This window comes from Eutrigla gurnardus (assembly GCF_963514095.1).
Source record: "Eutrigla gurnardus genome assembly, chromosome: 9".
In the NCBI taxonomy this organism is placed as follows: Eukaryota; Metazoa; Chordata; class Actinopteri; order Perciformes; family Triglidae; genus Eutrigla; species Eutrigla gurnardus.
This window is the reverse complement of record NC_139923.1, coordinates 15,446,904-15,460,856: the sequence shown is the minus strand read 5'-3', so window position 1 is coordinate 15,460,856 and position 13,953 is coordinate 15,446,904. Positions and strand designations below refer to the sequence as shown.

General features: G+C 39.9%; 1 protein-coding gene across 12 annotated transcripts in view; it reads right to left on the bottom strand.

Annotated features, from left to right (window-relative positions):
• Positions 1 to 13,953, bottom strand: part of ap3b2 (adaptor related protein complex 3 subunit beta 2) — a 41,841-nt gene that overhangs the window by 3,815 nt on the left and 24,073 nt on the right. For 4 of the 12 annotated variants that reach the window (XM_084016903.1, XM_084016895.1, XM_084016899.1 and 1 more), the window contains exons 11-26: positions 13,789 to 13,860; positions 13,417 to 13,479; positions 13,207 to 13,339; positions 12,907 to 13,016; positions 12,582 to 12,758; positions 12,184 to 12,370; positions 11,686 to 11,804; positions 7,495 to 7,609; positions 6,861 to 7,029; positions 6,454 to 6,619; positions 6,210 to 6,297; positions 5,725 to 5,834; positions 4,683 to 4,911; positions 3,755 to 3,839; positions 3,372 to 3,469; positions 35 to 173 (exon numbers count right to left, since the gene is read on the bottom strand). In XM_084016903.1, the coding sequence (XP_083873029.1) occupies positions 35 to 173; positions 3,372 to 3,469; positions 3,755 to 3,839; positions 4,683 to 4,911; positions 5,725 to 5,834; positions 6,210 to 6,297; positions 6,454 to 6,619; positions 6,861 to 7,029; positions 7,495 to 7,609; positions 11,686 to 11,804; positions 12,184 to 12,370; positions 12,582 to 12,758; positions 12,907 to 13,016; positions 13,207 to 13,339; positions 13,417 to 13,479; positions 13,789 to 13,860 (2,060 nt within the window). Of the gene's footprint in view, positions 1 to 34; positions 174 to 3,371; positions 3,470 to 3,754; positions 3,840 to 4,682; positions 4,912 to 5,724; positions 5,835 to 6,209; positions 6,298 to 6,453; positions 6,620 to 6,860; positions 7,030 to 7,494; positions 7,610 to 8,303; positions 8,343 to 11,673; positions 11,805 to 12,183; positions 12,371 to 12,581; positions 12,759 to 12,906; positions 13,017 to 13,206; positions 13,340 to 13,416; positions 13,480 to 13,788; positions 13,861 to 13,953 lie in introns of all 12 variants that reach the window. The other 8 variants (XM_084016901.1, XM_084016892.1, XM_084016897.1 and 5 more) reach the window with 3 other exon arrangements.

Sequence of the window (13,953 nt, the reverse complement as noted above, 5' to 3'; positions counted from 1 at the left end):
CTCTGACAGGAGGAGGTTCCATTCATCTTCTCACCTGCACTCTTTATCTGAACCACAGGGGACTCTGCTGAGGTTGGCGGCGGTGGTCACCCTCTGGACGATGGCGTGTTCATTCCGGCATTTTGCGTCCAGGGTTAGCTTCTCCGTGATCTCGTTCATACCCATCAGCTGACCTGCAGAAGAGTGAGTAGAGCACTGATAACACTGGGGAAGCAGCTAGGTTGTAGCTCATTTTCTCTCTCCAAGCAGCATAAAATGCGAAGCAGTTATTAATAACACAGCGATACATAATAATAAGGTGCTGCTTGTACAGTATCAGTGTGGGGACTCAATACTGTGCTGTTTTATGTAAGAAGTCAAATAAAATATATAATTGTTTCGGATATCTGCCAGCTACAGACATATACTACAGTATTATATAGAAATACTGTATATAGGGCTAACACTACAGTGATTTCAACACATAAGTGCTTCCAAAATGCTACTGAAGCTTCAACTGGAATGCACAGGTGCTTTCCACTGAACACAGTAGAGGAGGGACTCAGTTTCCTTCCTTCATGATTTCAAACAATAAATAAATAAGCAAACTTGTTCATGAGGTTTCAATTTAGTCTGAAAATAAGACATTTTGTTCCACAGCACCAACACTTTGCAGGTCAAAAGACATTGAGACATCCGGTTGAAAGTCTTGATTACACATAATTCAAATGAGTGCTGAAACCATTAGTCTCCTGACAGAAAATTAATCAAAAACGTAGTTAATCTAATAATCGTTTCAGTCATGTATCAACCAAAAATGCAAAAACATTTACATCTTTAATGTAAGACTGCATTTTTTTTTTAAATCACTTGATATCATTGTAAAATTTGAATAGATTTTTTGATTGTTGATAATGGCTGTGACGAGCATATTAATGGCTGTGATGAGCAATTATCTCAATTTTCTCCCATTTTATAGATTAAACCACAACTTCCGAATCATCACAACACAAATACACAGTGTAGGAAACAAAACATGATTATTTTTTATTTTCTTTTTTTTTATAAAGAGGTATATGTAGGTATAAACGGCTCATTCTAAACTTACAAAAGTGATTCTTATTTTTAGGTGATTACAAAAAAATAATAAATATTATATTCCATTTCTGCCAACACTGCCCCCCTAACTCCTACACACTTGCCCTTTAACTGGTCCTGAGCCAAAAAGACTGGAAAACACTGAACATAATAATTAATTAATTTATCAGAATATAATCTGAAAATGAAAATCTCTAGGGAATATAATTGTTAAGCAAAGGCGTCTAAAGAGAATATCTCACTCTTCTGCACAATATAGATTGATTTTAGGCGTCAAGATGTCTTTCAACCTGCATCGTGACATCGCAACACTTCCCAACATGGTCAGTCATCAGCAGCTTGAAAGCTCAGGAAACAGAAATATGAACGAGCCAGATGTCATTATTATTGTTATGTTTTGTCCACACGGTGCTTGAAGAGTGAATCGAGATCAGTGGATGAGCATTTCCAGTCATTCCCGGTGAAGCAGGGTGTGAGCCCCTTTAATAAGATGCAGGTTAGTGCAGGTGAGTCTGTCTGCAGCTACAGACCTGAAGATGCAGTTAATTGTTGATTAGGCGGGGGGCAGGAGGGGGAGTCAGCCGGAGGAGTTAGAGGAGGGAGGAGCTCGGGAGAAGGAGGTTGAGGGGAGTGGGGGTCTGTGTGAGGTTGACTAAAAGGCAGGTGGGCACGGAGATGGCTGGGGAAAACAAATCTATCAACTTACCTAGTAATAGCTTCTCTATTGGGGACAGTACGAAGAGGGAGGAACCGTGGATATGACACATGTTTAAAGAGTCACTACGGGTTTGTTGGAGCTCAAAACTCGCTCAGTGTTAGTCAGGATGGGAAATGACCACCAAACAACAGAAGCATGCTGGTAACTGTCTGTAGCTGCTCTACCAAACACTTTGCTCATATTGTAATTGAAAAACCTGGCTTATGTATTTGAAGTAATCAGTAAACACTTAGGATCTGGCCCAAAACCAACACTCTTTTACACATCATTGGCAGACAAGTTTGTCCCACGTCCAGGTGTTGGTGGTTATGTGCTGATAAGCTAGTTTTATGATCGACAACAACAAACAGACACCAAGACGTTGAAGTTAATGATGTGGATTCAGCTTAATATTATTTGTGTCCAAAACCTATAAACAGATGCTTATCATTTAATATAAAACATATGCTCTTCTTCATTGAAGTGATAAGGATATCATAATGTATATCTGACACATCAACATGCATGCATATCATATCTTATTATTAATGGGAAAATATGTTAATTCATAAAAATAATATAAAACATAAAAATAAAATGTTTGCTGTCTTTTATGTAGAGATGGAAATGTCTTAACTATTTTATTGATTTATATATATTTTTATAATCATCTGTAATAGTGTATGTTTTATTCTACAGTATATAATTGTTCATTATATGGAATTGAAATAACACCAATAAAGTTGTGAGCCTAGCCTTCATTAATGAAGGGTGTTCTAGTGAAGCATGATGAACCTATATATATCTCACACCAGTAAGTGTGGGTATTAAGACGGACCCCTAGTTTCCTGCACTGATTGTGCAGCAAACAGTTTGAAATAAAGAAACGTCATGCAATACTGTGATTATTCACATGCATGTACTGTAAAACGATAAAATAATACAAATTTAAAACACATTATGCACTACTAATGGTCACCTGTCTAATTAAAGGTGTTTTTTTAGTGACTTGACACAAAATCTGTCCACAGCTGATACACAGGGACAAACATATTTTAACAAATCCTGATGATGATCTCCTACTTTAAATGCAATGCACATTTTATTTAGCAGTTTTAACGATGTTTCCTCTGCATTTTAACTCATTACAGTAGTTTTATCAATGTTCCTACTTATTGAATGTGCACATCAGACCGTCTTTGATCAAAAAGGTGCTGCAGGTTCCCTTTTCTTTCTGGAGCATCTATTTGAATTTGACTAAATATATTATTTCCTGAAACAAATCATGACATTCCAAAGCCTGTTATCGAGAAAATACATTTACAACAGATTAATCCCTAATTAAATTGTCTTTAACCATGCGATTTGATCGATATGTAAAATACTGGTGTGGCTACATATGTGCCTAAAACATAAACCCTAATTTCTGTTGCCCATGTCAACCCATTCTTTTTGCTTGGAAATATGAATGAAAATAAAGTTTTGAAAAATAAACAAACAAATAGATAAGTAGAAGCACTAATAAGAAAGGAAATATGAGAAATTACTTGTGTATTTGCCTCCACACACTAACAGCCCTTTTCCTTTTATCACTCACCTTGCTCCTTTTTAAACTCATTCTCGGTCAGGAAGACGGGCCTCATCAACTCCCCAACCGGAGGCTGAATCGACACAAAGAATTTCCTGGTGTGAGTGCTGAAAATGAAGAGAATCACCAGTTAAAGAAATGAAGATTATTTTTCTAAAAAGGACAAAGCCTCTGAGATCTAAACATCACCGCTCAATACTCCTCTGTGCTGTACACAATACATAATTGGGATATTTTTAAAACATTATTTCACTCGCAGACTCATGCAGACTTAACAATTCCAATAGTTTCAAACTCAGCGGACTCAGCTTGGCGTCTGTCTTCACACAGTATAGGAGGACGGTGTTGAAACACAGGAAGTCTACACATCAAAACATCAGAATCCATCTCACCACAGCTGGAAGTTTGCCGCTTGTGTTGAGTCACAGAAATCGATGCCCATCACAACTGTGGCCGTCTCACCTGCTGGCAGCAGCTCTGTCAACGCACAAGAACAAAAAGGCACAGTCACAAATAAAACCTAAACCTCCAGTCAGCAACTTTGATCTGAGATGAAACATGTGTTCTTCACTGGATACGAAAAAACTCCCAATTTTTTTGACTGTGCAGTTGAAAGCAATGCACAAAGAGACAGCTCCAACATGAGAAATAGGAATATATATCATAAGATAATTTTATTTATTCTTTTTTTTATTCCAAAGTTGCAATTTTAATGAGATCCACTGCATTGTTTCATATTAATACTTTACTTGTATACTAACTACAAAGACATTAAGTATACTGGCAACTTTTTACAAGTGAATTAAAATATACCCCGTTAGCATATAAATCCATTCAATCCATCCATATTCCTGCCTTTTAATTTTGTTTTGAATATACCCCTTACCTTGCACTTTCATGCTTTAAAATGCTTTTGTTGGCTTGGTTATTTCTCTGCTAGTTTCTCTGGTTAGTGGTATTTATGCTCAGTCTCTAGGCCCTCATAAGACTTTGAGACTGATGGTTCGTAATGCTCTTTGTGACCCCCAGGTCATCGAGCTACATTATTTATACACAAGAAAGAAGAAAATATTTCTGTTTCTGATGACTCCTAGACTTTTCTCTATCATGATCCGTAACCTATATATTTTTATTCCCACTATTAGTGAGGTTCGGAGAACAGGACATCATCTGCATATTGTTTATTTCACCGGTCATTTTTCTTACTGAGAAGTAGGAAGTATACGCAACACTACAGTTGTTTTTAATCGAAAATCTGTGCCTTATTTGGATCCAACAAGAACTTGCGTCCCTGTCGGGCCCCACCAAACTGTCACTAACCAATCTCTGGAAACTCTTTGACCCTCATCCCAGACTGGAGCTTCACGTCCTCTATGTGCAGGTTCTTGGTGTCTGAGGTGGCGTTGTTGGTGAACTGCATCTGCACCGCCACCATGTTGGCGTCTGGGCTGAATGGTTGTCGACTGAAGCAGTACTCCACTGACAGACCCTCCCCTGTGATCCTGTGCAGCATCTCGTAGCTCTTCAGTGTACTGGAGGGAGAGATGCTCTGCAGGCAGACGAGGAGATGAAGAAAGGGTTGGTATCACTTAGCATGTAAGCTTCATTTTTACATTTTTCACTATTTATAAAGAAAACTGTTTACAGAGAGGCACTGATGGGTACATTGTTTTATTAGGAAGCATAATAATCATTTTCTTTGACTTTGTTGTTGGAGTGGTAAGGTGTGCGTGATGCTCCCAGACCCTAACAAATGTAAAATGATTACAAACAATGGCTGTAAAACTAAGAATTTTCTGGAGGATCACAGAAATTCAAAACGATTCTTTGAATCATCACTGAGCCTTTAGGTCAAATATTTATTTAAAAGCCACCATTAGTGGTGTCAATATATTATTTGTGTATGGGTGAGCGACTGACAGTTAAAGTACAAAACTTAATTAACCCTATTAACAGTAAGATGGATACAATAGGGAGATTGCCTAATGTACTGTAGATTGGCATACATTATTTTTTTATTTTTTTATTTATTTGAACTATCTGGTCGATCCAGGTTAGATGAGGATTTTCTGCCCGTTAACTAACAAAATATTTCATATTGTTCATCCAGGGCGGGCCCTCACGTAAAATGTTCAAATCATTTATTGCCCCAATATATTATTGTTAAGTATTTCTAATACAGGAGGAGGCAGGAGAGATAGACGTTGTTATATTTCTGAAAGCAGGCAGCAGTGAAGCAGCAAGGATGCAGAGACTACAGTATAAAAAGACTTCCATGTCTGCCTGAAATACCAGGTCTCATCAGTTTGTCTAATAGAGTTAGAAACTAACCAGGAAGATGAGAGACACGTTATGTACTTACTGCTGGCGAGAGCACGGCGTCAGACAGAGACAATCCCTCCAGGTCAGTCACGAGGCTGCTGGACAGGAAGGTGTTGACCGGCGTGACTTGAGGAGAGGGAGTGGGTTCGACTGGAAAAGGGACGGGCAAGAAACACGTTCAGCGAGGATGTCCCCAAATTTACACCTGACTGTATCTATCTATTTGTGTTCTCCGTCTTCCTCCCACAGTCCAAAGACATGCAGGATGGGGATAGGTTCATTGATGACTCTAAATGTCCCGTAGGTGTGAATGTGAGTGTGAATGGTTGTCTGTCTCTACATGTCAGCCCTGTGATAGACTCTTGTACCAATTTGAAACCCACAAGAGATAATATAACTGTCAATTGTACCAATTGTGATTTTGTGAAACATTCACAGGGTTAGCAACAACCTCGCCCACAGCCTTTGCTTCACTGAAGTGACTCAGTATTTTTGTATTCTCCCTCATAGAGTAAATAAACTCACAGTCGTCAAGGTCGAGCAAAGACATTTCTTTCTTTTCTTTCTTGGTGTCTTTCTTGACAGGCTTAGGAGGAGGTTTAGATTCAGCGGCCTGGATGGGGAAGAAAGAAAAGTGACGTGAACTCATGAAGATTTTCATGTTACTGTGTGAAGTCTAAGTGCAGGAATGTTTGATCCATAAGTCAAGGTGTGAATTATTTGATGGTCTTTTATTACTTTTGATACTGTCCTAAATCATTTTTGATACCTTTTTTTTCTTTTTGACTTCCACCTCAGACTCCGAGTCTTCAGAGTCTGATTGGCTGCTTTCAGACTCACTCTCCTCGTCCTCGTCAGATTCAGACTCTGAGTCGCTCTTACGTTGTTTACTCTTCCTCTCGATCTTTCCCTCTTCTTCGTCACTGCTCTGCTCGCTGGAAAACAAAGCAAAGTTCAGAGGTGTTCCTGGTGTTATTATTATTAGTATTATAAAGAGATGGGAGATACAGATTCTGTTGTATGATAGAACTACAGAAACTAAACTGGATCTGTACAAGAAGAGAATTAGGTGACTACTGATAACCACAAAGGGGGCTTGCTTTTGGGGAATGAAAACATGGCAAAATGTAATTATAGTCGTATTTCATGTACTTTAATATAAAGGTAATTTTCTACCTTTCACTTTCTTGCACTGGTTTCTTCAATTCCTTCTTGATCTTCTTGTCCTTTTCCTCTTCTTCCTCCTCCTCAGACTCGGAGCCTTCCTCGCTCTCTTCACTCTCTGATGCTGACCTGCTCTCCTCGATGCCGCTGCCACTTTCTGAGCCGCTGGCAGAGTCCGACTCTGAAGGGGAGAACGGGGGTAAAGGTCGGGGTCAGAGGGCGAGCAGGTCAGTTATTTTATACGGAAAACAAGGTCAACAGGGAGAGTCTACTTGGTTAAAGTATAGGCCATATCCAGTGACATATATTCTGTGTATATGCATATTGTACAGATGTAGAAATAAACAACAGCTGGGAGCAAATGATTTGTTTATTTAGTTTTAAATAATACTTACTTTTGCTGCAATGCTACAATAAAAAATCAAACAGTGCCACTGACATTCCCACAAACAAATTAATAAATGACCAAAATAATACGAAATAATACTAAAAGCATGCATTTTGTAGTATAGATGCAAAATAACAGTGTTTATTAGAAAATAAGGCTGGTGATATTATATATGCTTCTCATTGTCAATCAATTCCATTAAAAAAAACAGAAAATAGAGAATCATGTGATGGCACCAACACAGCCCCCTAAAGTTACCACTGTCAGCTGACTCCGTCGGCCCAGACTCGCCCTCCGAGTCAGAGTAGAACGGCTTCTCCACTTTCTTCTCCTTCCTCTTCTCTCGACTGCTGCATTTGGTCCATTCAGGCACCTGGCAGAGGAAGCGGAGTTCGAACAGTAAGCCGTCGGCTCTGCTTTCCGTGACAAACCCCTCAGACAGAAGCAGAGACGTGGGCAGATTACAGTAGCGCGGCCATGAATGCCTCTGCCTGGGCAGATGCAGCCAAATGAAGCCAGCCGTCAGATCTGCTTTTAGATCTGACAGTCAGAGAACAAAATCAGTGCAGACACTAATGTATTTTTGGGCACAGATAGATGTTAGCACCAGGTGATGCCTTCATGACCGGGTGCAAAATGGTTTTCTGTAAATACAGGGAGCAGTTCCATTAAGAGAAGTGATGTCTTTGAGGAGTGGTGACTATCCTCCCACACAAGAAAACAAAAAGACTGATCCGTCTCGCACTCTCTATGACCAAACTCATTAACTACAGTCATCAGCTAATGAGTGTGGACATCTCCAAACCCCATTTAAAACCCACAAGGCTGCTAACGAATCTTGGCATGTCAGAGGACGGCACGTCCTGCTAAAGAATCACTTCTTTAATGGTAGAGGCCAAGAAAGAGGAGGCTGTGTTTCAGGTAGCTTTGGCTGAGCTAAGCACAGAACAGCAACTATGTTTGGCAGGGGGGTTTGGGGGGGGCGGGGGGTCAAAAAGCACTCTGGGTTATGCGACTATATGGGTTGAGGCTCAAGGAGGTGGGCTCTTTGCCGCTAACTGACTCACACTCGTTAATGTTGTGACTCTTTCAAGCAGCGTAAAAACCTGGTAGGTGTAGAAAAGAAAGATTGGAATGGAGGTAAGATAAGGAAGAAAAAACAGGAACAGGAACTCGTCTGGATCTACAAAATAAGAAGTGTGAGAACAGTTTCTAATATCAGAGACAAATTAAACCCCAGATTTCATCACAGTACTTACCATAATATCTGGCAATTTGCTAAATTATTAGGGATTTCTTTTTTGTGGTATGTACTCCAATATAACATAATCATACTGTATATACTTAAATATATACTTAAATAAATCAATAAAAGTCAGCATTAGCATTCACTACTAATATGTCAAGCAAACACATACAGAAAATGCATTTAGTCTTCATCAGTGACAAGGCATGGATTCATATGAACTATAATGAGGTGGAACAGGAGAGATCTGAATCACTTAGTATTACACAGCAACATTTGTGACACATTCACAAACCCTGTCACACATTTCACGTGAGACCAGTTAGGTGCAGGAGAGGAAATGGGGAAGTCAGTTGCCCACAAACTAACCACTTGCCAATACAATGTCCACTTACTTGCTTATTCCGGGGGCTTTTGACCATATCGCATGCTAAATTCCTGCATTTATATTTACTTCCAAAATAAGAAATACACTTTTGTATTCAAAAGGTCTTATTCTGAACACTTAATATGTAAAAATGTAAGTGAGTCAGTGGACCTTAAGTGGAGATTGTTTTGTCAACTGCAGTTTTCAAGTGAAAAGTTTGAACATCTACAGTTCCTTGACAACAGAGCCAATTGAAGGAACCATGGGATGTGTCGAAAGCTCCAGGACAAGTGGACCTTGAGTTACGAGATGGTCAACTGCTGTCAAGCTCAGATTTCTAATCCCATTGACTGCTTTCAGCTGCTACTTGAATCAGTCTTCCAGTTTAACATTTAGCATCAGCTCTCATTCTACAACTCGAATGTCTTTTAAGAGGATATATTATTATTTGTGTATCTTCTAGGTAATCTGTTACCACTTGGAAAGGCAGCTCTTATCTTAACTTGACCATCATCAGTTACATGATGACAGAGAGAGAGACTTCGAGAGGAAAGAGATAGTAGTCATGAGAACAAAACACCACTGCACTCCCAAACTGAGGCGGGGTGGCACCTCTCTCCAGTCTCCTAGTAAGCTGATCCGCCCCTCGCCGGTGGGTACGACTTCCTCCGTCTGTGGAGATTGTATAATGTGTATTGCTGACCATTTTTTCAAAGCAAAGCAAATGTTTTAACATTGATTTCCTAACTTCCGAGCCATCCATCTTTTTCATTCATTTTGAAATCACTTTGAATAACAACTGGCAGAGATTTGAGACGTGCTTGAGATCCCACAGCCCTATCAGATGATCTGCAGTGTCCATTCTGTGTGTCTCCTGTTTAAATGTTGAATTGAAATGGATTTAACACTATTAATTATATTTTTTAAAATGCATATTGTACAAGACACAGTGATCCTGGGATTGTTGATGTTTAGTCTTTGCCCACTTTTACCATTAAAACTCAACAGTGTATCCATTTCTTTTAGCTTTTCAAGGCTCTCATCTTGTGTGCTCACAAGTTTTTACTCTATGTCACTTCAGGTGTTTCATCTTATGGTGGGAGGTGTGTCCCTGGTGGGAATCAAACCTGTGGTAGAACGACTGATCCATAACAGTATTCATTTGGTCCCTCAATATATCAATTCATGGATCAATTAATACGGTATCGCCTCTCGGAAACCATTACTCCAATATCTATAACTACATTAAATGTTATCATGATAAACATGTAACACTTTGGTTATTGCAAAGGCCTTAAACATCTTTTCATTGAGGTTTATCATTTAGAGGATAGCTGCCATATTTTGCAGTTTGAAAACTCTAAGCAAAGACAAAAAACCCAGCTTCTCTAGTCAGGTGAAGAAAGGGTTTGTTGAATGCTGATGCGTGAGCAGTCCTTTATCAGCTGACATCGGAGCCTAATGTAATTTGATGGCTGCCAGACCACAATGAGAGCGGTAGAACTGGGGTATGGTATAATGTAGTTATGAGGTCTGTTGTCAGAATATCAATCAGATAGCGGCGCTTCTTTGCGTTCCCAAAAGAATGCCTGCTCACCGCTGCATTTTCACATTGTCCACAGTGATGGATCGACTATCTCAAGCAGGTTTCAACTCTCATTAGACAAAAAATGTCTGCCTGGAGTGTAGGGGTTCAGTGCTTTGGAAAACAGTCAACAGTAACGCAACATTATTTAGGTAAAACATGCTTAACTCCCTGTATGGTCTCTTGAACATCAAGAAAATCAAAATAAAACTCAATGCATCTGTGGCCTCACCTTGAAATCTGCATCACAAGTATATGACAAGTTAACAGTGGGTATGGAACATTGAGCTGTGAGTAAAAAACAAACTACGCCATAATCACAATGATTAACAAATATAGGACAACAAAATCAAGTCTTGAGGTCACTGCTGAAATTTAGAATTTGATGATTTTGAGTCTTCATTTTCACAAAAAAAAGTGACACGCTCAAGTTTTGATTTTATATGTTCATCTAAATCACATTGCTGGTTATGAACCAATGGCACATGGAGTGAATGGGATGGAGAAGAAGAAGAGGGTCTTTACTGACTCTACAAAATACTAAGTTTGTTTGTTCAGCTAAAGTCCTGAATAGTATACCTTTAAAATGGATGAATAATTGGTAAATGCATTGATGAATGCATCTGTACAAATATAAATTGGTGTTTTTGCCCTCCTCAAGTCAACCTCAAGCACAGATTACAGGAGGTGAGTGCTGTTGCTACTGATTTGTCGAGAAAACAAATTGTTCCCTTCGGTATCGCATGTGTTATTGGCTCAAACATCGGTGAGAAATCACCAAGACGGGACAAGTGAGCTGCTGCCGAACAGAAGCAAGTGCAGCAGAGAGGGCGAGGAGTTCAATACCTGTGACCATGTTTTCATAGTGAATCAGACGTTTTTAAATAGAAACTATAATCCTCTTTTCTCCTTTGTGACTCATTCTCCTCCATGTAGGGAAGGGGGTGGCTAAGCAGCATCTATTTGGAAGTAGATGAAGGCCCAAAAGGGATGCATGTTACTGATGAGCTGTTGATGCTAATGAGTTGTAAGTGGATGAAAGATGGCTAGTGAAAGAGGAATCAATGTTATATTGGAGTTAATTTGATATTGGATGTGAGGCTCTAGTGACTCTGTGCAGCCCCTCTGAGGCACTGCTCTGGGGTGGGAGCAACCCTCGCTCCCCTCCACCTTTTGGGGCCCCTGGAGAGTCCAGAGGGCCCCCGTGTCTCTGTATGTTACTGTTCCCACTGCACGCACAGAATCCTTCACCTCCACGTTGCGCACGGAGGGGTCTGGGGCAGCTTCGGGCCAGTCAGGCAACTCCTGGTAGCCGCCAGCCTTGGCATTCAGCAAGTGGGACAATGAGCCCAACTGGAAGTGGTCTCGATCTGGAAAAAAAACAAAACAAGAAAAAACAACAGTGGTGATTAGTTATTCCATTATTGGGGGGATAATCATACTCTTATTTGGGAGGCTTAAGTTAATCATGTAATCATTTAGTAGAGTTTCTTAATCTTGAAAATCATTAGAGGGTCCAAGCACTAAATGTAATTCAGCCCTAGTTAATATTCCAAAAGTTGACCTTTATATTACTATGGAAGTGTTACAAAATTGAAAATACTGTAAAATATAATAAACCAGATAAGAACCTTCTAGTTGATTGGAGCACATACATGAGTAATCCCTGTTTCCGGTTATCTCAAGAATTATAGTCGGACTGTGTTTGCGTTCAACTCTCTCCCAGGAGTATGAAAATGGATTCTGTACCTTTAAATGGAGACTCGAGGATCGGTGCAGGTTTGAGGGCGAGGAACAGTTTCTTAGCATACTTGCTGAGAGCGCCACTCTTCTCGGTGGGCACGATGAGCTGACGAATGAAGCGCGCCCGATCACGGATGTCATAGTTCTGGTCGTATTTTGCCAAGTTGAGAACGTACTGCGTCAACAGTTTGGTCTGTGAGAAAAAGGATATATTAATTCATATGTGGAATACAAACAAGAATACCTACCGCGCTACATTTATTTGAAGAGTTAAGTCGTACTTACTGAGTTACAAATTCAGATTAATTATACAAAGTAGAATCAACTCATATATGATGATGTATTTTATAGACTGCACACATTGTTGACACGTTTTAGTCATACTACTAGAAACACATTCACACCTGTTTGGAGTTGGTGAGATAGAGCTTGGCAGCCAAATTGATGATTTGTAGCTTGACAATGTCCTCTTCGTTAGTGAAGGATTTGGCCATCTTCCTCAAGACATCCGGGGCAATTTTAGGTACATGCTCACAGTATTCTCCAATCAGCCACAGGATACTGGCCCGCGCCATCGGCACCTATTACACCATCGGAACAATTACATTAGATGGTTGTGTTGCTTGTTTTAACACAGCAACCTTTGATCTTTTCAAACCAAGAACAACTCTTGTTTCCTTTGCTTTGGAACCAGAACCTTTAAAGCCAGACATTAAAGGAGGCTCTCACCTGGATGTTGTCTGTTAGTTTGGCCATGTGCTTTATGATGTCACTGTGCTTCTCTGGTTGCATTTGGAGCAGCTTCTTAATAACCACCACCGATTCGGCTACAACCAACTCTGTACAGGACGAAGAGTCATGAATAATTAGTGAACATTGAACGTGTTCATCTTCACCCTAGATCAAGTGACTAAACTTGCTTACTTCTTGCAGATTAATAAGCTTGATGAAATGATCCCATAGACCCGACTCTACTGCATACTGCAATATGCATCACTTGCATCATTTAGGTGGCACAGAAAGACTCACCGTCTCGGTTGGACAGCAGCTGCACCAGGCCGTTCAGACACGTGTCCCTCACCTCGCCGATGTTAGTGGCACAGCGCCCGATGGCTTGGATCGTTGCAGCCACAAAGTCTTTATCCATGCTTTTAATGTACGTCTGCCAGAAAGAAATATTCACTCAGTACAGTTAAGCAAAGGAAGCTGACCGTCCCTTCAAAGGAGGATTCACTGTACCTGAAACTCTCTCAGAATGGTGGAAATGTTTGTCTCATTGGCCAGATTTGTGAGAACCTCCAGCTGCAAAGGAGAAAAAAAGAGGAACCTTTTTGAACATTGCAAACCTATTTGCTGTAATTACTGTACAGATTCATCCCATGGTGTCATTTACTTACAGAACTAAAAACCTGTGGCAAAGACTTGTAAAATGTTTTTTAAACTTGATGTCTATGCCTTTTGATGACTCAAGATGACTTTTAATAGACTAAAGGTGCTGGCGATATACTTTATACTTAATGTTCTTCTGTTGATCCGATGTTGGGATTAAAAAGAAAAGGGATAGCAGCACAATTCTGACCCAAGCAAGAATAGAAGAGAAAAGAAAAGAACCTTAAGGACTTTAATCTGTGTTGGGTCTGTAGAGCGGATGTAGAAACTCTTTAGGTACGGTTCAAACATTCCCTGTTTAACAAACACAGAAAGAGAGAAGCAAATCTCAGTAAATCTGCAGTTCCTTCATCAGGTGAGTTCAAATGACACACAAACAACCCAAAG